General features: G+C 42.9%; 1 protein-coding gene across 1 annotated transcript in view; it reads right to left on the bottom strand.

The window, feature by feature from the left end:
- The window catches only part of LOC124036568 (ATP-binding cassette sub-family A member 2-like), a 163,298-nt gene that overhangs the window by 31,836 nt on the left and 105,281 nt on the right, over window positions 1-26,181 (bottom strand). Inside the window, 8 exon segments of the mRNA XM_046351290.1 lie at window positions 697-909; window positions 2,730-2,910; window positions 3,891-4,049; window positions 6,335-6,539; window positions 6,916-7,066; window positions 9,961-10,151; window positions 10,692-10,806; window positions 21,618-21,720. Coding sequence (XP_046207246.1) covers window positions 697-909; window positions 2,730-2,910; window positions 3,891-4,049; window positions 6,335-6,539; window positions 6,916-7,066; window positions 9,961-10,151; window positions 10,692-10,806; window positions 21,618-21,720 — 1,318 coding nt within the window.

A 26,181-nucleotide genomic window follows, 5' to 3' on the forward strand; every position in this document is an offset into this window, starting at 1 on the left:
AGTTATCACTGCTGGCTCCTGTAATTCATAGGCAAAATTACCATGGGGGATGGCAGGGTGGGAGGGCACCCTGGAGGTCAGTGGCTCCCCAGATAGCATATGAACATGTCATAAGCAATGCCAACATTTGTCAAATTTGCAAGAAGTTTGCTTTAAAACTGCAACATTTTCTCTCATCCCCATGGCAAAATGTGAAGAATAGCATTTATTGAGCTATGAAAGAGCACATTGTTCTTACTTCCCCATGGCAAATTTATCTGTCTCATTACCAAATGTGTAGAATAGCATTATAAAACTGAATATTTTCTCTCTGCCCCATGGCAAAATGTGTTGAAATGCAGGAAGTTATCTGAAGGTAGGTGCTACGGGGCCCCAAATGCATCTCCCCTGCTCAGCTGCACCGTCTATTCAAGCCCCTCCCCCACTAATGTATGTCAGGGGTGGTACGCACAAGACCCCAATGAAATATGATTGATCACCTTTGGTGGGAGGGGGAGGACCCCTGGACCCCCGTCTACTGTTCATCCCCCCCAAATTCTACACCACAATTTCGACCTTGCGGTAATAATATATACCATTTCTACCCTTCAATATGAAGATGTGAGCTTTTATCCTAATCTATCTAATGCCATGTTGGTAATTTAACACCTTAGGGTCTTTCATTTGGTTAAACCATAAAAATGGGATGTGACCTACTTGTCCATCTCCTTGCGGATGTCCTCCTCGGCCATGCCTTTGAGTTTGGAGTAGAACCACAGGTGCTCCTCCACACTGAGCTTGTCAAAGAGCACGTTGTGCTGGGGACACATGCCCAGATTCTGCCTGATACGCTCCATGTCAGTACGGATGTCATGGCCGTAGATGGTGGCTGAGCCCGAGGTGGGCGGGAACAGACCTGTCAGAATAGACCTGGGGACAGTAGCAGAAAACTAATGGTAGTTATTGATAGGGTTCATTCTAGAGGGAAGAAATGGACACAGAAAACAAATGTTACAATGTATTTTAAGGCCATTTTGTGAACGTTATGGGGATATTATGGGAATGTTATGGCCAACTTTTTAGAACTCATCATTGCATAACCATCTTTTAAAAATAGTGGTTGAAGAATAACCCTTGAAACAGTCTTACCAAAACATACAACATAAACCTCTCTGTCTCCTTCTGTGAATCCACACGTAAACACAACACAAACCTCTCTGTCTCCTTCTGTGAATCCACACGTAAACACAACACAAACCTCTCTGTCTCCTTCTGTGAATCCACACGTAAACACAACACAAACCTCTCTGTCTCCTTCTGTGAATCCACACGTAAACACAACACAAACCTCTCTGTCTCCTTCTGTGAATCCACACGTAAACACAACACAAACCTCTCTGTCTCCTTCTGTGAATCCACACGTAAACACAACACAAACCTCTCTGTCTCCTTCTGTGAATCCACACGTAAACACAACACAAAGCTCTCTGTCTCCTTCTGTGAATCCACACGTAAACACAACACAAACCTCTCTGTCTCCTTCTGTGAATCCACACGTAAACACAACACAAAGCTCTCTGTCTCCTTCTGTGAATCCACACGTAAGCACAACACAAACCTCTCTGTCTCCTTCTGTGAATCCACACGTAAACACAACACAAACCTCTCTGTCTCCTTCTGTGAATCCACACGTAAACACAACACAAAGCTCTCTGTCTCCTTCTGTGAATCCACACGTAAACACAACACAAACCTCTCTTTCTCCTTCTGTGAATCCACACGTAAACACAACACAAACCTCTCTGTCTCCTTCTGTGAATCCACACGTAAACACAACACAAACCTCTCTGTCTCCTTCTGTGAATCCACACGTAAACACAACACAAAGTTCTCTGTCTCCTTCTGTGAATCCACACGTAAACACAACACAAACCTCTCTGTCTCCTTCTGTGAATCCACACGTAAACACAACACAAACCTCTCTGTCTCCTTCTGTGAATCCACACGTAAACACAACACAAACCTCTCTGTCTCCTTCTGTGAATCCACACGTAAACACAACACAAACCTCTCTGTCTCCTTCTGTGAATCCACACGTAAACACAACACAAAGCTCTCTGTCTCCTTCTGTGAATCCACACGTAAACACAACAGAAACCTCTCTGTCTCCTGTGAATCCACACGTAAACACAACACAAACCTCTCTGTCTCCTTCTGTGAATCCACACGTAAACACAACACAAAGCTCTCTGTCTCCTTCTGTGAATCCACACGTAAACACAACACAAACCTCTCTGTCTCCTTCTGTGAATCCACACGTAAACACAACACAAACCTCTCTGTCTCCTTCTGTGAATCCACACGTAAACACAACACAAAGCTCTCTGTCTCCTTCTGTGAATCCACACGTAAACACAACACAAACCTCTCTGTCTCCTTCTGTGAATCCACACGTAAACACAACACAAACCTCTCTGTCTCCTTCTGTGAATCCACACGTAAACACAACACAAACCTCTCTGTCTCCTTCTGTGAATCCACACGTAAACACAACACAAACCTCTCTGTCTCCTTCTGTGAATCCACACGTAAACACAACAGAAACCTCTCTGTCTCCTGTGAATCCACACGTAAACACAACACAAACCTCTCTGTCTCCTTCTGTGAATCCACACGTAAACACAACACAACAATAGAAATGACTGGGACCCTCTAACACACGTGGGCACATTCCCAATCATCTCTCTCACATGGTGGTTGTCTTGCCGGCTCCATTGTGACCCAGGAAGGAGACCACCTGGTTCTCATGAAGGTTGAGGCTCAGCTTGTTGAGGGCCAGCTTATTGCCCGTCTTGTACACCTTGGTCAACTTGTCTATACACACCACCAGGGGCAGGTGGCTGGGCTCCTCTTCCATACCACGCATCTCCTCTGGAGGGAGATAGAAAGATAGAGATAATATGCCATTTGAAATGTGTCTATTCATTTGAAACTGTACTGTTTACAGTTCACTTTTGATTGATTATTTAACTTTTGCTTATTATCTATTTCACTTGTTTTGGAAATGTTAAAATATGCTTCCCATACCAATAAAGTCCTTGAATTGAGAGAGAGAGAGAGAGAGAGAGAGAGAGAGAGAGAGAGAGAGAGAGAGAGAGAGAGAGAGAGAGAGAGAGAGAGAGAGAGAGAGAGAGAGAGAGAGAGAGAGAGAGAGAGAGAGAGAGAGAGAGAGAGAGAGAGGGGCATTGTCACATAACAGTGGCAGAACCTGAACCTATTTGAGCTTCACACCTGTAAACTGATAATTTTTTGTGGATCCATGCAGTAAACCACTGACAGTAGTGACAACAGATTAAAACAGATACACTCTTGTTAAAAGTTCAATACAAACATCTGGTAGGGCTTACCAGATCGCCGGTTGTCAGAGGTCAGGCTGCAGCTTGGCTTACCACATCGCCGGTTGTCAGAGGTCAGGCTGCAGCTTGGCTTACCACATCGCCGGTTGTCAGAGGTCAGGCTGCAGCTTGGCTTACCACATCGCCGGTTGTCAGAGGTCAGGCTGCAGCTTGGATTACCAGATCGCCGGTTGTCAGAGGTCAGGATGCAGCTTGGCTTACCACATCGCCGGTTGTCAGAGGTCAGGCTGCAGCTTGGCTTACCACATCGCCGGTTGTCAGAGGTCAGGATGCAGCTTGGCTTACCACATCGCCGGTTGTCAGAGGTCAGGATGCAGCTTGGCTTACCACATCGCTGGTTGTCAGAGGTCAGGATGCAGCTTGGCTTACCACATCGCCGGTTGTCAGAGGTCAGGCTGCAGCTTGGCTTACCAGATCGCCGGTTGTCAGAGGTCAGGCTGCAGCTTGGCTTACCAGATCGCCGGTTGTCAGAGGTCAGGATGCAGCTTGGCTTACCAGATCGCCGGTGTTCCATGGCACATGCCTGGTCCTCTTCCATGACACTCAGCCTGGCTGCTCCTCCCCAAGGCCACTCCCACGTCTCCACACGCCCACTGCCCAGCCAATAGGACTTCTGCAGGGGGAAGTACCACGGCCGGGGCAGCCCATACATCCCTGGAGGACAGAGACCACAGCAGACCACTTCTTTGACCAGGACCCATAAGGAATAGAGCTCGCCTGCTTGCAATACTTAACTCTGCCATGGCTCGTAGGCCAAAGCCTATGGGAAAATACATGTTTTTTTTTGTAGAGTTTTGGTATAAACACTGAAAATAAGGTCTGTGGCAAACCCCGTTTTAGCAGATCTTATACAATTTATTCTATGAGATAGCTGATAAAGATTAACGTCACATTCTGTTCATTTTGAAGTATTTATGTTCAAAACATAAATGGGCTCCCAAGTGGTGCAGCGGTCTAAGGTGCTGCATCTCAGTGCTAGAGGCGTCACTACAGACCCTGGTTCCATTCCAGGCTGTATCACAACTGGCAGTGATTGGGAGTCCCATAGGGCAGCGCACAATAAGCCGGTGTAGGCCGTCATTGTAAATAAGAATTTATTCTTAAAACCACTTATGGAAGTTGAGAATTCATGCAGCTTTTTGTTAAAAATCGCACAACATTTCAGCGCCCTGCTATTCATGCCAGGAATATAGTACATGCATATGATTAGTATGGGTGGTTAGAAAACACTCAGACGTTTCCAAAACTGTTTAAATCACGTCTGTGGCATTTACAGAACGGGCGTTTCATCCAAAAGTGCATGGAAATCTGTTCACTGAAAATTGAAAAATATATCCTTCCGCGACTACAGGCAATTGTTAAAAGTGAACGGAATTAAATAGAGCCGAGTTTACATTGCCTACAGCTTCCACAGGGTGTCTAGAGTCATGTCATTTGATTCGCAATTGATTCTTGGTCTAACCCAAACAAGGGAACATCTTCCCTGATGGCTCCGCCCGGATTTTTGGTCGACCTCTGGTCAGACATGTTTTTCTACACGGACGAGATACAGATTTAACATCGTCTCCTGATCAATTGTATCGCTTATTAACGTGTACTAATACCTAAAGTTGCATTACAAAAGTATTTCGAAGTGTTTTGTGAAAGTTTATCGTCGACTTCTTGAATTTAAAAAAATTACGTTACGTTATGAAATGCACATTTTTTTCTTTACTCGCAACGTAATTCTTAGCTCGATATCTAGGCTATATATGGACCGATTTAATCGACAAAAGACCCTAAATGATGTTTATGGGACATCTAGGAGTGCCAAGAAAGAAGCTCGTCAAAGGTAATGAATGTTTTATATTTTATTTCAGCGTTTTCGTTTGCGACGGCTAACGCAAAATCTGTCGTTTTAGGTGACGGTGCAGTATTTTGAGGGTGCATGGTATCAGATAATAGCTTCTCATGCTTTCCCCGAAAAGCATTTTACAAATCTGACTTGGTGGATAGATTCACAACGAGTGTAGCTTTAATTCAGTATATTGTATGTCAATTTTAATGAAAGTTTGAGGTTTATCAACCTTTATGGTGGCGCTCTTGAGCATTTCTGCTGATTGTGGTCCCCACTTCGGTACCACGTCTTTAACAAGTTTTAACTGACTTGAAATAAAATAAGCATGTATAACACAAAGGCTTCATAATTCATAAAGGTCAAGTTAACTGACTTTCTCATAGAACAAAGTATGTAAATCTCCTTAGCCTGTATTAATCTCAGACCTTGTTTTTATCCCAAAACCCAATTTTTTCCCTCAATAATTTCCTCAATAGGAATGGCTGAACGAACCAGAGTTAACTCATTTTTGGTTTTAAGCCTGTCGCATGCTTCCCGGTCAAAACAGTTCACGCAAATATTATGAAAAACATTTGTGACGTTGTTTGTTAATTTTGGTGTTCGGAGGGTTTTATCAGCTGTTCACACACATAAGATGTTTTCTTGGGGCAAGTCGAAGTTCAGTAGCTAAAGTCTAAGCCCCTTTGTCTGTGGTCAACAGTAGGGGTGGGAACTAAGGACGGTAGTTGCTGTCATTCAACAGCCAGGTAGCAGCTACTGTCTGCACTACACTACTAGTTTTCATGCACATTTTTTCACTTGAGAAATACTGCACTAAACATCTTAGCTAGACATAAAATGCAACTAAGAACTGCAAAAATAGCCAAATACAATACATATTTCTTGATTTATCTTAGATTGATTCAGACGTGTTATGGCTATGTTGTTACTATGGTGGCTCAAGTGGGACAAACAACAGTGCCTACAAAAAGACGCCATTACTATTGTTCTCTATAGGATTCCATTTGGGATTCAGACCAATTACTACCATAAGCATAAGTGACAAAACAGGGACATAAAAGGTGAATCATTTAAGTGAGCAGCCAAAGACTTGGTTGTTTACCTGGATGCACAGCTTCTATGTACCAGGTGAGAACTCCATACACACTGGCATCGATTATGAGCATCATCATGGACAGACCAAGGTTAAAGTCATCGCCCTCTACAGGCGACTGGTTGATGGTGCGCCACTGGATGCCAACTCCTGACACCTCATACAGGGCAAAGTACTTAGAGCCCAGGCCGAACGCTGTGGTCGACATCAGAGACTGGAGAGAGAGGAGAGAATGAGAATAAAGACAACAGACAACGTGTTAAGAGCTATTGACATGTGAAGATCTTTCCGGAACTCACTGATTCAGACTGGTGAGAGAATATCATTGAATTGATCAATTCACGACTCGTGAGGCTTTGTTTGAATACTTCTTAGCTTTTACTCATACGTGTTGATACGACTATACACACCTGGAAGCAGGCCATCTGACACAGTGCCAGAGGAAAATAACTCAATCTAGCCATGAGCCCGGAGGGCCGTTTCTCTCTTTGAATTTGTCCAGACACATGTGACATGTGACGTATGTGACTAACAAAAAATGAATAAAGTATGAGAGAGCTTCCGACAAGAGAACAGAGGCCAAGACTTACAGCAATGCACTTTTCAAAGGCGGTGATCTTGTCATGGGCCACCTCCTCCCTGATGGCCACGTACATGTAGGGGACGTAGCTTAGGAAGTAGATTATCCCCCCACAGGCAGACGCCAGCTTGGCCTTGGAGTAGATCACTGACACCAGGAAACTGACATAGGCGGGAGACAGACAGACAAACCAGAGTAAAATACTATTAGCATATTGAGTGTGTCCCAAATGGCACCCTATTCCCTATATAATGTCTTACTTTTTACCAGAGCCCAAGGGACCATGGTCAAAAGTAGTGCACTATAAAGGGAATAGGGTGCCATTTGTAAGACAACCTAACCATATTCAGATCAGACACATTTCCCTGAAATGTCTAGCAAAGGAGCTGAGTCACTGTTTGTTTGATACATTAAGGACATGGCATTTCGAAGTAACACGTTCCTCACAAAATAGAAGTCGAAGGTTGACAAGTGAAACTGAGTGTTACCGCTTTTATCAAATCAGCCGCTAAATATCAGGGTGACTCATGATTCATTAGATCTCTAACATCATCAATGTGTGTGCAGTCACTGCTGCTCTGATGTCACAGAGAGAAAGAGAGATGAGAGAATCAACTAGATGTTGGAACATTGCTGCAGGGACTTGCTTCCATTCAGCACAAGAGCATTAGTGAGGTCGGGCACTGATGTTGGGCGATTAGGCATGACTCACAGTTGGCATTCCAATTCCTCCCAAAGGTGTTCAATGGGGTTGAGGTTAGGGCACTGTGCAGGCAGGTCAAGTTCTTCCACACCCATCTCAACAAACCATTTCTGTATGGACCTCGCTTTGTGCACATGGGCATTTTCATGCTAAATAGAAAAGGCTTTTCCCCAAACTGTTGCCACAAAGTTGGAAGCACAGAATCGAAGCCATTGTAAGCTATATTGTTAAGATTTCTCTTCCCTGGAAGTAAGGGGACATGAAAAACAGACCCAGACCATTATTCCTCATCCACCAAACTTTACAGTTGGCACTATGTATTGGAGCAGGTAGCGTTATCCCGGCATCTGCCAAACCCAGCTTCGTCCGTCGGACTGCCAGTTGGTGAAGCATGATTCATCGCTCCAGAGTACGGTTTTCCACTGCTCCAGAGACTAATGGCGGCAAGCCTTACACCACTCCGGCCGACACTTGGCATTGCGCATGGTTATCTTAGGCTAGTGTGAGGCTGCTCGGCCATGGAAACCCATTTCATGAAACTCCCGACAAAATGTTATTGTGCTGTCATTGCTTCCAGAGGCAGTTTGGAACTTGGTAGTGAGTGTTGTAACCGAGGACAGACGATTTTTACTCGCTACACGCTTCACCACTCGGCGGTACCATTCTGTGAGCTTGTGTGGCCTACCACTTAGCCGTTGTTGCTCCTAGACTTTTCCACTTAACAATAACTTAACAATTAACCAGGTTCACTCCAGCAGGGCAAAAACTTCACAAACTTACTTGTTGAAAAGGTGGCATCCTATGACAGTGCCACATTGTAAGTCACTGATCTCTTCAGTAAGGCCATTCTACTGCCAATGTTTGTCTATGGAGATTACATGGATGTGTGCTGGATTTTATATACCTGTCAGCAACAGGTGTGGCTGAAATAGCTGACTCCACTCATTTGAAGGGGTGTCCACATACTTCTTTATATACAGTGCATTCAGAAAGTATTCAGACCCCTTGACTTTTTCCACATTTTGTTACATTAGAACCTTCTAAAATGGATTACATAAAACATTTCCTCATCAATCTACACACAATAACCCATAATAGCAAAGCAAAAAACTTTTACATTTTTGCAAAATTATTAAAAATAAAAAAACAGAAATACCTTAATTGATCATCCTTGAGATATTTCTACAACTTGATTGGAGACCATCTGTTGTAAATGAAATTGATTGGACATGTTTTGGAAATGCACACACATGTCTATAGGAGGTCTCATCGTTGACAGTGCATGTCAGATCAAAAACCAAGCAATGAGGTTGAAGGAATTGTCCGTAGAGCTCTGAGTAAAGAATTTTAACAAAACAAGTCTGCTGCATTGAAGGTCCCCAAGAAAACAGTGGCCTCCATTATTCTTAAATGGAGGAAGTTTGTAACAATCAAGACCCTTCCTAGAGCTGGCCGCCTGGCAAAACTGAGCAATCGAGGGAGAAAGACCTTGGTCAGGGAGGTGGCCAATAACCGGATGGCCACTCTGACAGAGCTCCAGAGTTCCTCTGTGGAGATGGGAGAACCATTCAGAGGGACAACCATGTCTGCAGCACTCCACCAATCAGGCCTTTATGATAGAGTAACAACACGAATGCCACTCCTCAGAAAAAGGCACATGACAGCCCGCTTGCGGCTCGCCAAAAGGCACCTAAATTCAGATTCTCTGGTCTGATTAAATCAATTTTGGCCTGAATGCCAGATGTCACATCTGGAGGAAACCTGGCACCATCCCCACGGTGAAGCATGGCGGTGGCAGAATCATAGTAGGGATTTTTTTCAGCGCTGGGGTCTGGGAGACTAGTCAGGTTCGAGGGAAAAATGAATGGAGCAAAGTACAGAGAGATCCTTCATGAAAACCTGCTACAGACGCACCTGAGCTCAATTTCAAGTCTCATAGCAAAAGGTCTGAATACTTATGTAAATAAGGTATTTCAGTTTTTTTTTTTTAAACCTGTTTTGCTTCGTCATTATGGAGTATTGTGTGTAGATTGATGAGGAACACGTTTTATTTAATCCGTTTTAGAATAAGGCGTAACAAAATGTGGAAAAAATATTGTCATGCAAAGTGATGCACTATATCTCTGTATGCAGGCTTGATTGGCTCAATATGTGACGATGACAAATTTGAGTTTAAGACCATATCAGCTATAGATAATTACAATGATTTGTTAAGAAGGGCCCCTCGACGGAGCCCCGCCCCCTCTGTACTGAGATCCTAGCTCAGCGTAGGCCTCTCCTACTTTTTGGGGTGTATGTCCACTCATGCTTTTTACTAGACTAACATCAGAGCGGTAGTAGAGTCATCATTACCAGAACATGATCGTTGCGATGGCGTAGATGGACAGGAAGAGCCAGATGATGAGGATGTCACTGTGGAGGAGCACTCTGCCATACTTCAAGATGGCCGTCAGGGCGGTCACTGAGATGGACAGCTGGACGAAGCCAGTGATGAACCAGGCCACCCAGTGGACCGCATTGTTCAGGCCCATCATCTTCATCACCTGCAGGCAGGCAGGGAGTACACAGGTTACCAGAAGAGGTTCATCCTATTTTGTTACAGTTTTACATGCACTTATATGAATGAGAATGTGATTTCAAACAAAATAATACAACCATGTAAATATTCTAAATATTCAGAAAAACATATCGTACAAATTTCAAGTTTGAGATTTTTATTTGATTGAAATCAGTATTTTTCCAACAGGGGGCAGAACAGAGGTAGTAAATATGAGCGACTTCATCCTGCTACAGGTTGACAAAGAGATGGCAGAGAGAAGGTGGAATTAGTGATGCTGCTCCACTGTCACAGACAGACAGACACAGGACAGGACTCTGAGATCCTAGTGTAGACAGCAGTGGGGGTTGGTGAAGGGATAACAGATCATAATATTGTCTGGAATGGAGTAAATGGAATGGTATTAAACATGTGTGTTTGATGTGTTTGATACTGTGCAATTAATTCCATTTCAGCCATTATTATGAGCCTGTCTTCTAATTGAAAGTGCCAACAGCCACCACAGGTAGACATGTAAGCAGCTCACCTCTTTGAGCCGGTGCTCCTTCTCAGCCACAATGTGTTGGATCATCATGGCTACAGAGTACACCCAGGAGATCACCATGCACAGAGGCATCATGTGCTCGATCACAAACAGGAAGCTGTGGACCCATTACATGACATTTGTTAATGACAAAGCATAGGTTAAAGCGAACAAAATACTACCGAAGGAATAAAACCATAGAGGAGAGTGGGGTAAGTTGAACCCAAGGGTCAGTTGAGCCACCCCTTGTTTCTAGGAAACCATTCACAAAATGTATCATTTGACCAAATATTTAGGAAGAGGTCATCATTTTTGTGTTAGAGATTTCATGATGCTTGTATCTAAATCAAAGTAGATACTTTGATGGTTCTATACATATAAGCTTCAATATGATGTCCTAAACCTAGAATGAAAGTACATTCTTGTAGCTTTGGAGGCTAATATACACTGTCAAAAAAACACCCAATTACTAATTATTATGAAGTAACTGGTTCCACAACCTGTTAATAGTTTACTCAACTTTCAAGTGTCCAAGTGTTACCTTCACTAAAAAATAGTTGGCGCAAACGTAACTCCAACTTGATAAAAATGTGGCAAATTTCAGTCAATTTAAATTGAAGGGTTTGCTCAACTTTCTGTTTATTCAACAATACATTATTATTTGGCATCTTAACTAATAGAGGACTGTGCAACTGGTTACACACAAAGTGCTTTTAACATACATATTTAATATATATGAGTTATTTTTGCATGTTCATTTATAATGTAATTACACTTCATCATGTGCTCACCTGGGATTTGAACTCAGAACCTCCTGGATTCATGGCATGCCGATCTTCCTGCTACGCCACCACGGATGTGTCAATTATCAGTTAATCTGACTATTCTCTCATCATTCATTTGATTCACTTATTTAACGACACGACGTTTAGTTTTTCTGTATAGTTGTCTAATGTTGATGGGGCATATTAATTACTCTGTTTTAATGTTACTCCTTAATCACTATGATAATTAACACAGTTTTTCTTGATTGTACTTTTAAAAGTGCTGAGATTCACTTTGTAATTGAAATTCTCTGTGTGTATCACATCGTATGTTTAGCATAATGCTATTTTGTTATAACCTTGGGTTCAAGCGAGTGATGGATTGACTACTCAAAGGAGTCTATCACTGATAAGCAATTTGGCTGTACGCCCAGAACATTGCTCTGGGAACTAGAAGGAGCCTGGTGTGATGTCAGTCTCATGCAGGAACCAACCATGCTTATATGACATGTGTAGCAGTATAAATGGACTGAAAAGAGAAAGGGCCCTTTCAGAGTTTCATCAGGCTTGTATTGAGTTAGTGAACCTCTCCGCCGTGATAATAAAGATTGATTCATTTACTTTGAGTTTGAGTCCTTAGTGATGAAATTCCACAACAATTCTGGGGTCACAAAACAGGATGTTTGATATTTCACGTGATCCATCAGTGAAGGTCTAAGAGGGAACACTGGTGGCGCATTCTTCGGAAAGCTTAAGAGGGAAATTCCCGTCTCACCAAAGAGGACGAGGACCCATCCGGACCAGACCTCCACTGTGGGAGTAAACATCCAAGAAGCCTAGAAGGACAACTCAACTGATTTCGGTGAGTCAATTTAAATGAAGTAATGTTGTTTAAGAAGGGATCCAAGTTCTAAGAAAAAAACTAGGCGAAGGTTCAGTGAACCTCGTTTATAATGTTATATAGGGCTTCTGTCCACCACCGCTGGTCATCTGATTTACCGGTAGTGAGGCATTGAGAGAACCATTAAAACGGTTGAGTAAAAACATGATCATTGGCGCCTCTCAGGCTGATTGCGCTGTGCTGATCGTTGCTGGTGGTGTGGATGTGAACACCTAAGAAAGTTCTGTGTGGACTTTGATTGATGACGTTATGTTGGGATTATGTGTGATGTGAGGTGTGAAGACATTAAAGGAAAGATTACTATTACGGAATATGTTGCATGAATAGAACACTAGTGTGTAGGAGTTTGTGAAGAATATATATCTAAATCCCTGTATTATAAAATAAATAATGTAACTACAAAGACACGAAATACAAACATCGACATTGACCAATAATGTGAACTTCGGGGCCCTGACAGAATATTTTGGAGTGGGGTGTTTGAACAAACAGTTAAATGGACTAAATGGACAAATAGAGCATTCACTTTAGATGGGACCCTCAGTACAGAGAGACTTGTAGAAGCCAGAGAAACGTTGGAAGAAACAGAGAAGAGATAGAGGAAAATAAAAGTTAAATAGGATGATTTCCACAAGAGGGATAGAGAAGTGGACCTATTGAAGGGCAAAACAGTGAAAGTATTAATGGTGAAGCAAGTAGACAAAGGAAAGGATTAATGGTGAAGCAATTAGACAAAGGAAAGGAAACAGAAAAAAGTGAGAGAAGGACACAAGCATAGAAAAAAAGAGAACAGAATGAATTCAGAATTTCCAACAGCCCCATTGAGGGCACAGCCCTTACTGCTACCAACCACAGCTCCAATGCCATAGGGGGACAAGATCAAGTGCCACCACCCTACCAGTCACCTCAAACCACTCCACAGACACATTTTGGGAACTCCAGGCGAGCATAATTGCTCGTTGACTGGATTGGATCTTGCAAGGCCACAGCGACACAGAAATCCACCCTTATGCTTTGAAGACTATTTAAACCATGATGGACGACCGCAAGACGCCCATGCCACCCCTTTCACCAGATACACAAGAGTATTCAATATACCCCTCATACAATACCCAAACCTGCAGGAAGGAGCACCCATAACAGTGTAGATTCTATGTGATGTGGATGAAATCAAGGCAACAGTTAACGATGTCACTGATCCTGCTAAAGTTTCTGTGAAATTTGAAGAAGAAGTACAAGCTATAATAACAATGTACAATCCAACAACCAGAGAAATTGAAGAAATACTCTGCCCCTGTCTGAAATTCAAGTGGATCCAGTGCAAAGGAGACTAGGACAGCAACGCAGCAACAGATGGTTGTGAAAATCAAAACACACAGACTGGCAGAAAATCCACTCTACAACAATGAAAACTGATGAGACCGTTAAAGATGACCAAGAGTGGATGGAAAAAATATTCCTTGCCTCTGACCAGGAATCATATACCAGTCTGCTGTGTCATGCTGGTGTCACTGGTTTACGCCAAGACCTAAAAACAGTTGTATATGATGGGAAACGAAGACACTGGCTGATGTGAAACCACATATAAACTACACAGAAAGACAGATAAAAGCCAAGACTACAAAAGATTGGGGTAATTTGTAAACGGCTCAGCTGATGTTCTACAGCGGAGCCGGAGGTCAAGGAAGAAGTTGAGGAAGAGGAATGGGTGGGGGACGAGAGAGATGATGGGGAGAGGTGTAAACTCTGGACACCCGGAAAGAAATGGTTAAACGTGTTATAACTGTGATAAACCAGGACATTTCGCCAAAAACTGTTAAGGGAACAGCAGAGAAATCCGAAGCCCTGAGGAGGACATCTCGGGGAAGGCTGCGCCCTGCTTTAAGGCAATGGGACTGAAAGAACGGGCTCCAACCCAGGACTTAACTCGTGGTCCAGTCAATAACAGAGTTGTGGTTCTGGAGCCAATAAAATCCCAAAACAACATGAATATGGGGGGACTTAATGAGGAGAAACTGTATTGACTTACTGTGATTTCATGAAACCCACAGATTAATGGGAACAGTGGGTAACTCCAATGGAGCAGCCGCCCAGTGCTCTAGTGTCCATGGAAACAGAGAGGAGTTGAGTGGGGATACCTAATTCAGAAACTAGCGTAGCATCCATAAAACGTTAATCTGCCTCAGAGTCAATGAGCACCCGGAGAGACTTAGACTGGTCTCCCCACAGCAGTGTCACAAAAAGAGGAGTGCGGGTGATGGGAATTAAAGAATTCCCAGTCTGGCTCACCAGAGTTCTTGTACCTACTAATTGAAAGGGTGATGAGGGAATCAAGTTCCAATGGTAACTCCCGAGCTGCGAGCTCATCTTAGATTTCCTCCGATAGTCCATGAAGGAAGATATCGAACAGAGCCTCCGGATTCCAGGCACTCTCGGCGGGAAATGTGCGAAAATCTACCTGGTAGTTTTCGAGCCGCTTCTCTCCCGGACACCAGAGAAACGAATACCTTCCTCACCTCAGCCATGAAATCTTCCAGGTTATGGCAAAACGGCGGATTGTTGCTCACAAACAGCCGTCGTCCAGGAGAGCACCCTTCTGGACATTAGCGTAATTAGATACGCTATCTTCGATCGATCCGAAGGGAATGAAGATGGCTGAAGCTCAAAAATGAGGGCACACTAGGAAAGAAACGGCGGCAGGTTCCAGGATCTCCGGGATAGAAGGGAAGTTACTGAGTGGCTGGGAGGTCTTAGATGTGGCGTGCTGTCTGCGAGCTAATTCACAGAATTGCTCCATTAATGCCTTGAACCCCTGGTCGTGGCGTTCCGCCAGAGATCGGAACCCCTCCATCAGGAGCTGAAGTAGCTCCTCCTTTTTCTTAATGGTAGCTCCCTGCAGGGAGACAGCGTGATGGAGCTGGTCCAAGTCTGCTGGGTCAGTCATGGCCAGTTCGTATTATAAGGCAAGACCCAGATGCAGACACAGGGGGCAGATGGTTTGAGCTCTGATATTTATTATAGTCCAAGGGGTAGTGAAAAGGCAGGTCAGGGACAGGCAAGAGTTCATAACCAGGTCAGAGTCCAAAATGGTACAGGGCAGGCAGGCTCGAGGTCAAGGGCAGGCAGAATGGTCAGGCAGGCTGAGAGTCAGGACAGGCAAGGGTCAGAACCAGGAGGAAGAGAAAAACAGAGACTGGGAAAAAAACAGGAGCTAGGAGAAAAATGTTGGTTGACTTGGCAAACACAGGTATAAATACACAGGGGATAATGGGGAAGATGGGCGACAGCTGGAGGGGGGTGGAGACAAGCACACGGACAGGTGAAACAGATCAGGGTGTGACAAAACTGTCGGCGCGTCGGGCATTCCCTCTATTGAACCCCTCACATACCCCCTCCCAGTAGCATGGGAAAATGGGAAATAGAGACATTGATTCTTGTATTCATCATCATGACCAGCAAATCTATTGGGAAGAGACCTCATGTCCTGTGACCCAGAGGGTGTCTCCAGTCAGTCACCAACAAGTGGAATTTTCCCATGTATTGCACAGTCCTACTATGCCTGGCATTTGGAAGAAGCAGACATGGAAGGAGAACTCAGAGGGATGTCTCTTACATCCCAAAACCAGGAAGACTGGGAGGTTCCAAAACACCTTCACTACACAACAGCAGTTCCCTCCATTGAAGTAGAACAAGGCAATGATATACGTTGGACAAAGTTCCCAGAAAAAAATGAAACTGAGAATTGATGGCAGGTACTATGGTGAATCATTATCCGCGGCAGCATTCCTCCTCACAAATGCACAGAGAACTGTATGATGTGAATGGTGTTGTCCCCCACTGCAGTCTATAAAAAACCAAAGACATGAAGAGGGAAGACACTGGGCCTTGGATGAAAGGCGTTATGCATGCAACTGATTGGGTGATGTGGCAAGGAAATGGGAAGTGCTGTTGTCACCACTTTAGAGACTGTGGAAAGTGTACTTTTTGTCTTAACACGAGCATGCATATTGGCAAAGGATAAAGCAGTAAACAATTGCACTGACAGTTGGTATGCTTTTGGGGTGGTGCACGGTTTTGAGACTATGGGTCTTCTGGTAAAACAATTGCTCATGGATAGTTGCTAAAAGCAATATTGTTACTATCCTCTGTTGCTGTGGTGAAGTGTCAGGCTCATACCAGTGGTAAAGATAGCATTTCTCAAGGGAATGCTAAAATCAGACTGTGCAGCGAAATGAGCTGCTTCCTCCTTTCTTTCCCCTTTTTCAGTTCCTGTTTTTCTCTAACCATTACTCTGTAAATGATATTGTTGCTTTGCAGGCAAGGTTTGATGCATCAGAAATAGGTAGGTGGACTGGACATTGACATATGGACACCTTGGGAGTGTGGCAGGATCATTTGAGCAAACCAGACATGCCCCGTTGTACTTTCCTATTCCTCACAAAGTTGTCACACGGTCAAGACCATGTATCAAAACGAGGGATGGTAGATCTTGTAAATAAATACTGCAGTACTGTGGGATTTACTGTGTTTGCTGAAAAGTTTTGTAAAAAAAATATACATTTGTTTGACTAACAATGTAGGACGTGGTATTTCTATAACCCCCACATCTCACCCATGGCCAGAACAACCTTTTGAGCATTTGATGATGGACTTCATTGAATTATCCCCATGTGAAGGAAACAAATATAGTTTGTTTATTGTTGATATGTTTTCCAAGTGGGTTGAGGCATTCCCGTGTCGAAGAGCCACAGCATGTAATGTGGCCAAAGCTCTCCTGCGAGACATCATTCCAAGGTAGGGGGCTGTCGGTAGACATTACGTAAACAAGATTGTTCAGTCCGTATCAGAAGCAGGTTGACTTGAGACCGCACTGTGCCTGCCTCCCACAGTCAGGGGGTGCTGTACAACACGCCATGTATATAGTCCCTCTATTGCTTTTTACTGCTGCTCTTTAATCATTTGTTGTTCTTATCTCTTCCTTTTTTGTTGTTAGTATTTTCTTAAAACTGCATTGTTGGTTAAGGGCTTGTAAGTAAGCATTTCATGTGACAAATAAAATTGGATTTGATTTGATAACCAAACGCTAAACAACAAATTGACCAAACTCATGGCCAAAACGAGTCTGTCCTGGGTAAAAGTACTCCCTTTGGCACGGATGAGCATGAGAGGTAGGTCTCACACTGACTGGTCTCTCCCCACACCAGGTACTAACTGGACTCCCCATGAGAATGACTAACAGTCCTTTCCCCCAAAATAGGTTAACCCTTCAAGGAATGGAGGACCCGGTGGCTTATTGTGTATCTCTTAACAGTGTTCTTAATACTCTCTTCACACAAGTGAAGGCTTCTCTGCCGAACCTTGCAGGTGTTGCTCACCGCAACGTGAAACCAGAACATTTCATTGTGGTCAAGGATCTTCAAAGAAAAAGTTGGAAAGACCCCAGGTGAAAGGGAGCATACCAGGTGCTCCTGACCAAATCCTCGGCTGTCAAGGTAGCAGAACGAGATACGTGGACACATACATCCCACTGCAGGAAGTTGCGAGAACCAGGAAATCAGAATGGTGAGGAGGATCGGTGAATGCGAAAGGACCTGTTTCTGGATTGGTCTCACGTGATAGTGGAGACCTTCATCTGCCTCCTGCTGGTCAGTAATGACCTAGAAGGATCCAGGAACCGTCCCCAGCCAACAGGACCACCGCAGGCCCGGAGTAGAGGCACAGAAGAAGCTGGTAAGGTTGTGAGAGGAAAACAAGACTTCAAAGACACTATGAACTCATTCCTTTCCACAGCACAGATGGTGGCGAATGGACTCTCCCCAAGCACTTCCTGTTGGGTCTGTGGGCTAGGCTCATAGGGGGTAGGTGATGGGCTCCCTTTACTGGGTGTCCCAGCCGGTGTAAATTAGACTTTTCCATGCTTCCAGCACTGAAGTTTACAATTCCCCTCCTTGACGACCGGACCTTATTTTGGTATTTATAACCAAACTTGGATAAGTAGTTATAGAAGACCTTGTGAAAATAAAATCTGTCCCACACTCATCGCAATAGAATGCCAGTGTATACAGGGAAATGGGTATGTCTACCTAGGTGAAAATGTGTGCAATTGTACAATGGACTGATGGAGAATCAAATTGATCACTGACGGTTTATTATTTGCAGATGGGCAGACTCTCAAATGTAACAGTGTTCTTCTCAGTGCTTCATATAACCTTGGAAACAAGTAAATCAGACCCTAATGGGACCTATTGGTTATGTCGGAACAGCGCATATTATGTCCTACCAGATCATTTGGGGGTAGTGTGTACTATTGGGTTCGTTGTTCCGGCTTTGAGAGCAGTGCCAGATGACGTATAATTCATTTCCTGGGATATTGTCCCCCTGCAGCAGAGCTCACTGGCAGGGATTACTCATATTCAAATGGCCCTGTCACAATTTACTTGTGTAATGCTCCCTAATTATGGAGTGGCTAAAGCTATGTCAAAAGCCCTTTTAAGGCCCTCAGTACTGAAATGGTAACACTTCGAAAATTGGCCTTACAAAATCGTGAAGCTCTAGACTACCTATGAGGAAGTCAGGGAGGAATGTGTGCAGCCATGGGAGATGAGTGTTGCACCTTTGTTCCTGACTCGTCTATGAATGTCACCTACTTAGCAAATTACATAGCAGAGACTGCTTGAGGCACTGTGCTCTTCTTTTGTCTCACAGGTCTAAGCAACTATTATGTCCACTGTTAGTTTGATTTGGCTAAAATAAATGCCATCTGCTGATGAGAATGATGAAGATAATGAGGACTACAAGGAACTCACTGAAGGCCATGAAGAGCATGACCATGTTCCCCCCCCCCTGCTTATGGTGATAGAATTGACATAAATGAAATTGTGTAATGAAGCATGTGTATAACTGTATGAAGCGAAGGTCTTAAGTTAAACCATTCTACTGCAATGGTTTTACAAGTGTAAGGGCTATGGAATAAGCATCAGTTCCTAGTCAGATTGTCCAACCCAGAATGAAGGGTTTGAACGGATACAGTGTCCGGTTTTATGTGTTGATTTCAACCTACTTTTAATAGAAGTATTTTGATAGAACGCCCTTTGATAGTTTTAGCCATAATCTAATGCTTACCTTAGAATGTAACAATAGTTATCACAGAGTGATAAAAGGAGTGTGATGTAAACGTTCTCTGTGTGTATCAGATCGTATGTTTAGTAAAATGCTGCTTTGTGATAACCTGTCTTGGTTGGGTTCATGTGACAATGTACAATGGACTGGGTTGGGTTCATGCGAGTGATGGATTGACTACACTAAGGAGTAAACCACACTATCACTGATAAGTAATTTGACAGTACAACCAGAACATTACTCTGGGAACTAGAAATAGTGATACAATATCTCAGTTTCAAGTTAAGAAGCCTGGTGTGGTATCAGTTAGTCTCATGCAGGAATCAACCATGCTTATATGACTTGCTTGTGTAAGTCGGATAAGAGCGTCTGCTAAATGACTTAAATGTAAATGTAAATGTAGCAGTATAAAGGGACTGAAAAGGGAACAGTCATTTTCAGAGTTTCATCAGGCTTATATTGAGTTAGTGAACTTCTCCGGCCATGATAACAAAGATTGATTCATTTACTTTGAGTTTGAATCCTTAGTGGTGAGTTTCCACGACAGAAGCAATACAGGTAAAATCAGTTATTGACACAGACATGGTGGCGTATCAGGATGACCAAGAGGTTATGAGATTAAATACCAGGTGATTAAATATGAATTATGAATTAATATGAATTAATAAATGAACATGCACAATGTATGTCAATGTGTGTCAAATATGTATGTTAAAAACATTGTATGTTAAAAGCACCACAGACCTTTTTTTAGGAAAGTAATAATATTTTCTAGTTGAATGAACATATGAGACAATTTGAGCAAACACATTATTTGAAGTTTACAGAATTTGTGCCTACGTTTTCTCATGTTGGGCCAACTCAAAATATTAAGTTCAGGTAATTGTCACGTTCGTTTGTAGAGACGGACCAAGGCGCAGCGAATGTTGAGTTCCACATAATTTATTATAAAATGAAATTTTGCAAAACAAACAATAAACGACCAATGAACCGCGACTAAGGAGATGCTACGTGCACTAACTCAAAACAATATCCCACAAACACAGGTGGGAAAAACAGCTACTTAAATGTGATCCCCAATTAGAGACAACGTTTACCAGCTGCCTCTAATTGGGAATCATACACAATCACCAACATAGAAAAACAAACCTAGAACCCCACATAGAAATAATAGACTAGACTAACCCCCCAGTCACGCCCTGACCTACTCTACCATAGAAAATAAGGACTCTCTATGGTCAGGACGTGACAGTAACACTTTTGCCGAAAGGTTGAGTAAACAAAAAAAGTCTGTGTAACCAGTTACTTAATAACATTGAGTTGAAACAGCTAGATATTTTGTTTACAGTGTAGTGAAAATGTTTTCCTTGGGGTTTAAGTTGAGACAATGGATGAGCTAATGTCAAGTTGAGCAAATGTAAGTGTTTTCTTCACAGGCGTAATGCAAGGCATCAACGGGCCTGGTCTGTTAAAAGTGTCAAATATGCTTAAAATGATGAAAAGACTAAAAGTGGTTGTGATTCTTTTGAATTGCGTTTGGGAAATAAAGATAGACATGGTTTTAAAAGGGTAGTGGTAATATTTCATTCATTACAGAAATGTGTAGGAGGCTTAACTTACCCTCTCCCGCGCTCAACTTACTCCATAAGTAAGTTGTGTCAAGATACTATTTTTTGGTGGACAAGCTATGTTTTCAAAACTGCAATGTTTACATGAATTCTGATTATTTCCAGGTATACATAACATCCCAAAATATATGTAGATATTTCTGTTATTAAAAATAATAAAATATTTCTCTTGCCGGAGTGATGCTGAATGTAAAAACACATCTCAACAGTGAGAGTTATGCATCTTAAGTTAGGATATGGACATAAATGAGAGTCAGGGTCTGAGAGAGATAGAGAGCTGATTAGAGTAAAGAATAGATACAGTAACATGTCTTGCTCATCTCTAGTGTAGCTACCAAAGGAAGATGTGTGACATATTCCATTATTTACCTATCTACCTAATATACATGGACGATGCAAAGTCATCATCTCAGAAGTAACATCAAAATAGAAGTGATACAATTAACAGTTATTGTTTTTAAAGGAAAACGGAAAGTGAGAGAGAGGAGAGATGTTTAGAGAGAGTTCCAGGTCTTACTCGTCTCTGGTGTAGCAGGGGTAGGGGAACATCTGAACATAGTTCCCAGGCTCCACCACGTCATGACCCACAAACGTGTTAATGATGGCTCTCTCTATCATATCTGAGGACACACAGGCAGGCAGACAGGAAGACACGCGCACACACACACACACACACACACACACACACACACACACACACACACACACACACACACACACACACACACACACACACACACACACACACACACACACACACACACACACACACACACACACACACACACACACACACACACACACACACACACACACACACACACACACACACACATCAAGACACAGCAGAGATGACAGGGCCACTCTACACCTCACTGAATAAGCCATCTCATCAAGTTGTATCCTAACCACACTACCCGATGCAATGTGGTTATCAGTGTGGTAATCAGTGTAGTTTACAATGCAGAGTTAAAAATCTATCTGTTCTGTATTAAATCAATGGTATTGTCTCAGTGAGCCCAGGATGTCTCTATGTACAGTACACTCAACAGACCGCCATGTCAGTTCCAATGCATTATTTGTATTAACTTTATGTGTCAAATAAGCAGCTTGTCTTTTTCTCTCCTGCTTCGTAAATAAAAGATGAATCTCTGAGAAGAAGTGCTGTATCTGCTAATCAGAATACTATTATGTTACTGGATATGCACCCAATCACAGGTGTGCCCACTTCAGGATCACCAGTTTACCACAATATATATATATATTTTTTTCCCTTTCTTTTAGAAGGTAGATCAGTTCTAATATTGTGGATAGATTGTAGCTTCCATCAATGTAATTGTCTGTATCATTTCAATCCCCCATATATTTTTTGAGTAAATATATTTATTTCTATTTGCCATATATTTTTCAACTGTGCTGGGATGCTTCACAAAAGTTCTGAACCTTTATATTCTCATAGTTTCTACAGATTGTAAATTGAAGATAAACATTTTTGCTAGCTCCAGGTAAATGTTGCAATTCTTCAGCCATTCCTGGACCTGTGACCAAAAATGAGCTACATATAGACAGTACCAAAATAAATGATCTAATGACTCTACCTCCTCGCAGCAAAATCTGCAGAGCTGTTAATGTTTTATCCCCCATATATATAATATTATATTGGTTGCAAGAATTAGGTATAATCATTTATATTGAAAAATTCTAAGTTTTACGTGTCAATTCATGAACCATGTGCCTTGGAATCGGTACATCGAAAATATCTTGCCACTATTTTGCAATCTATATGGCACAGCTGTCAATTTTGTGGTCCTTAAATGAAACGCGTATATATTTTTTATTTATTTATCACAATTTTCTTTAACCAATTTTGGTCTTTAATGCAACAAAACAATACTTTTGACACAACAATTGTAACCTCAGTGAAGCCACTTTAGGCAGGTGATTTATAGTCTATAGTCTATGTATATCCTGTTAACACTTTCCCATTGTGCAGATAACGCCGAAACAACAAGTGCAGCCTTGAGTTTACCAAGCAACAACACAACAACGATACAACAACGACACAACAATGACAGAAAAACAATGACACAATAACGACACAACAACGATACAACAACAACATAACAACATTTGAAAATACCATCATTCAAATTCTGTAAAAAACAGAATAGTTTTCCTCATATTAATTCATTTGATATAGCCAGGGTTCCAGGCTGTTTTTGTTTTGTCCAAATCCTTTGTAGCTGTGATGTTGATATTAATGGCTTGACAGTTTGTAGCTCTGATTCTGATGCTAATGCAAATTATTATTTTTTAAATTAATTTTATTTCACCTTTCTTTAACCACGTAGGCTAGTTGAGAACAAGTTCTCGTTTGAAACTGCGACTTGGCCAAGATAAAGCAAAGCAGTGTGACACAGACAACACAAAGTTACACATGGAGTAAACAATAAACAAGACAATAACACAATAAACAAGTCAATGACACAGTGGAAAAAATTAAGTCTATATACATTGTGTGCAAAAGGCATGAGGAGGTAAGGCAATAAATAGGCCATAGGAGTAAATAATTACAATTTAGCAGATTAACACTGGAGTGATAAATGATCAGATGGTCATGTTCAGGTAGAGATATTGGTGTGCAAAAGAGCAGAAAAGTAAATCAAATAAAAACAGTATGGGGATGAGGTAGGTAGATTGGGTGGGCTATTTACAGATGGACTATGTACAGCTGTAGTGATCGGTTAGCTGCTCAGATAGTTGATGTTTAAAGTTGGTGAGGGAAATAAAAGTCTCCAACTTCAGCAATTTTTGCAATTCGTTCCAGTCACTGGCAGCAGAGAACTGTAAGGAAAGGCGGCCAAATGAGGTGTTGGCTTTGGGGATGATAAGTGAGATATACCTGCTGGAACGTGTGCTACGGCTGGGTGTTGTTATCGTGACCAGTGAACTGAGATAAGGCGGAGCTTTACCTAGCATGGACTTGGCAACAAATATGTAGCGAGGGCCAGCCGACTAGAACATTCAGGTCGCAGTGGTGGGTGGTATATGGGGCATTGGTAACAAAACGGATGGCACTGTGATAGACTGCATCCAGTTTGCTGAGTAGAGTGTTGGAAGCTATTTTGTAGATGACATAGCCAAAGTCGAGGATCGGAAGGATAGTCAGTTTTACAAGGGTAAGTTTGGCGGCGTGAGTGAAGGAGGCTTTGTTGCGAAATAGAAAGCCAATTCTAGATTTGATTTTGGATTGGAGATGTTTAATATGAGTCTGGAAGGAGAGTTTACAGTCTAGCCAGACACCTAGGTATTTATAGTTGTCCACATATTCTAGGTCGGAACCATCCAGGGTGGTGATGCTAGTCAGGCGTGCAGGTGCAGGCAGCGAACGGTTGAAAAGCATGCATTTGGTTTTACTAGCGTTTAAGAGCAGTTGGAGGACACGGAAAGAGTGTTGTATGGCATTGAAGCTCATTTGGAGGTTAGTTAGCACAGTGTCCAAGGAAGGGCCAGAAATATACCGAATGGATTCGTCTGCATAGAGGTGGATCAGGGAATCGCCCGCAGCAAGAGCGACATCATTAATATATACAGAGAAAAAAGTCAGCCTGAGAATTGAACCCTGTGGTACCCCCATAGAGACTGCCAGAGGTCCGGACAACATGCCCTCCGATTTGACACACTGAACTCTGTCTGGAAAGTAGTTGGTGAACCAGGCGAGGCAGTCATTAGAAAAAACCAAGGCTATTGAGTCTGCCGATAAGAATATGGTGATTGACAGAGTCGAAAGCCTTAGCCAGGTCGATGAAGGCGGCTGCACAGTACTGTCTTTTATCGATGGCGGTTATGATATCGTTTAGTACCTTGAGCGTTGCTGAGGTGCACCCGTGACCGGCTCGGAAGCCGGATTGCACAGCGGAGTAGGTACGGTGGGATTCGAAATGGTCTGTGATCTGTTTATTAACTTGGCTTTCGAAGACTTTAGATAGGCAGGGCAGGATGGATATAGGTCTGTAACAGTTTGGGTCTAGGGTGTCACCCCCTTTGAAGAGGGGGATGACCGCGGCAGCTTTCCAATCTTTAGGAATCTTGGACGATACGAAAGAGAGGTTGAACAGGCTGGTAATAGGGGTTGCAACAATGGCGGTGGATAGTTTTAGAAAGAGAGGGTCCAGATTGTCTAGCCCAGCTGATTTGTAGGGGTCCAGGTTTTGCAGTTCTTTCAGAACATTTGCTATCTGGATTTGGGTGAAGGAGAAGCTGGAGAGGCTTGGGCGAGTAGCTGCGGGGGAGGCAGAGTTGTTGGCTGGGGTTGGAGAAGCCAGGAGGAAAGGCATGGCCAGCCGTTGAGAAATGCTTGTTGAAATGTTCGATTATCATGGATTTGTCAGTGGTGACCGTGTTACCTAGCCTCAGTGCAGTGGGAAGCTGGGAGGAGGTGCTCTTGTTCTCCATGGACTTTACAGTGTCTCAAAACTTTTTGGAGTTACAGGATGCAAATTTCTGCTTGAAAAAGCTAGCCTTTGCTTTCCTGACTGACTGCGTGTATTGTTTCCTGACTTCCCTGAACAATTGCATATCGTGGGGACTATTTTATGCTATTGCAGTCCGCCACAGGATGTTTTTGTGCTGGTCAAGGGCAGTCAGGTCTGGAGTGAACCAAGGGCTATATCTTTTCTTAGTTCTGCATTTTTTGAACTGGGCATGCTTATCTAAGATGGTGAGGAAATTACTTTCAAAGAATGACCAGGCATCCTCGACTGATGGGATGAGGTCAATATCCTTCCAGGATACCCAGGCCAGGTCGATTAGAAAGGCCTGCTCGCAGAAGTGTTTTAGGGAGCGTTTGACAGAGGTGAGGAGTGGTCGTTTGACCGCGGACCCATTGCGGATACAGACAATGAGGCAGTGATCGGCAAGGTCCTGATTGAAAACAGCGGAGGTGTATTTGGAAGGGCAGTTGAGGGTGCCCATGTTTACGAATTTAGGGTTGTACCTGGTGGGTTCCATGAAGATTTGTGTAAGGTTATGGGCATCTGGCTTAGATTGTAGGACTGCCGGGGTGTTAAGCATATCCCAGT

This window comes from Oncorhynchus gorbuscha, linkage group LG05 (assembly GCF_021184085.1).
Source record: "Oncorhynchus gorbuscha isolate QuinsamMale2020 ecotype Even-year linkage group LG05, OgorEven_v1.0, whole genome shotgun sequence".
NCBI lineage: Eukaryota > Metazoa > Chordata > Actinopteri > Salmoniformes > Salmonidae > Oncorhynchus > Oncorhynchus gorbuscha.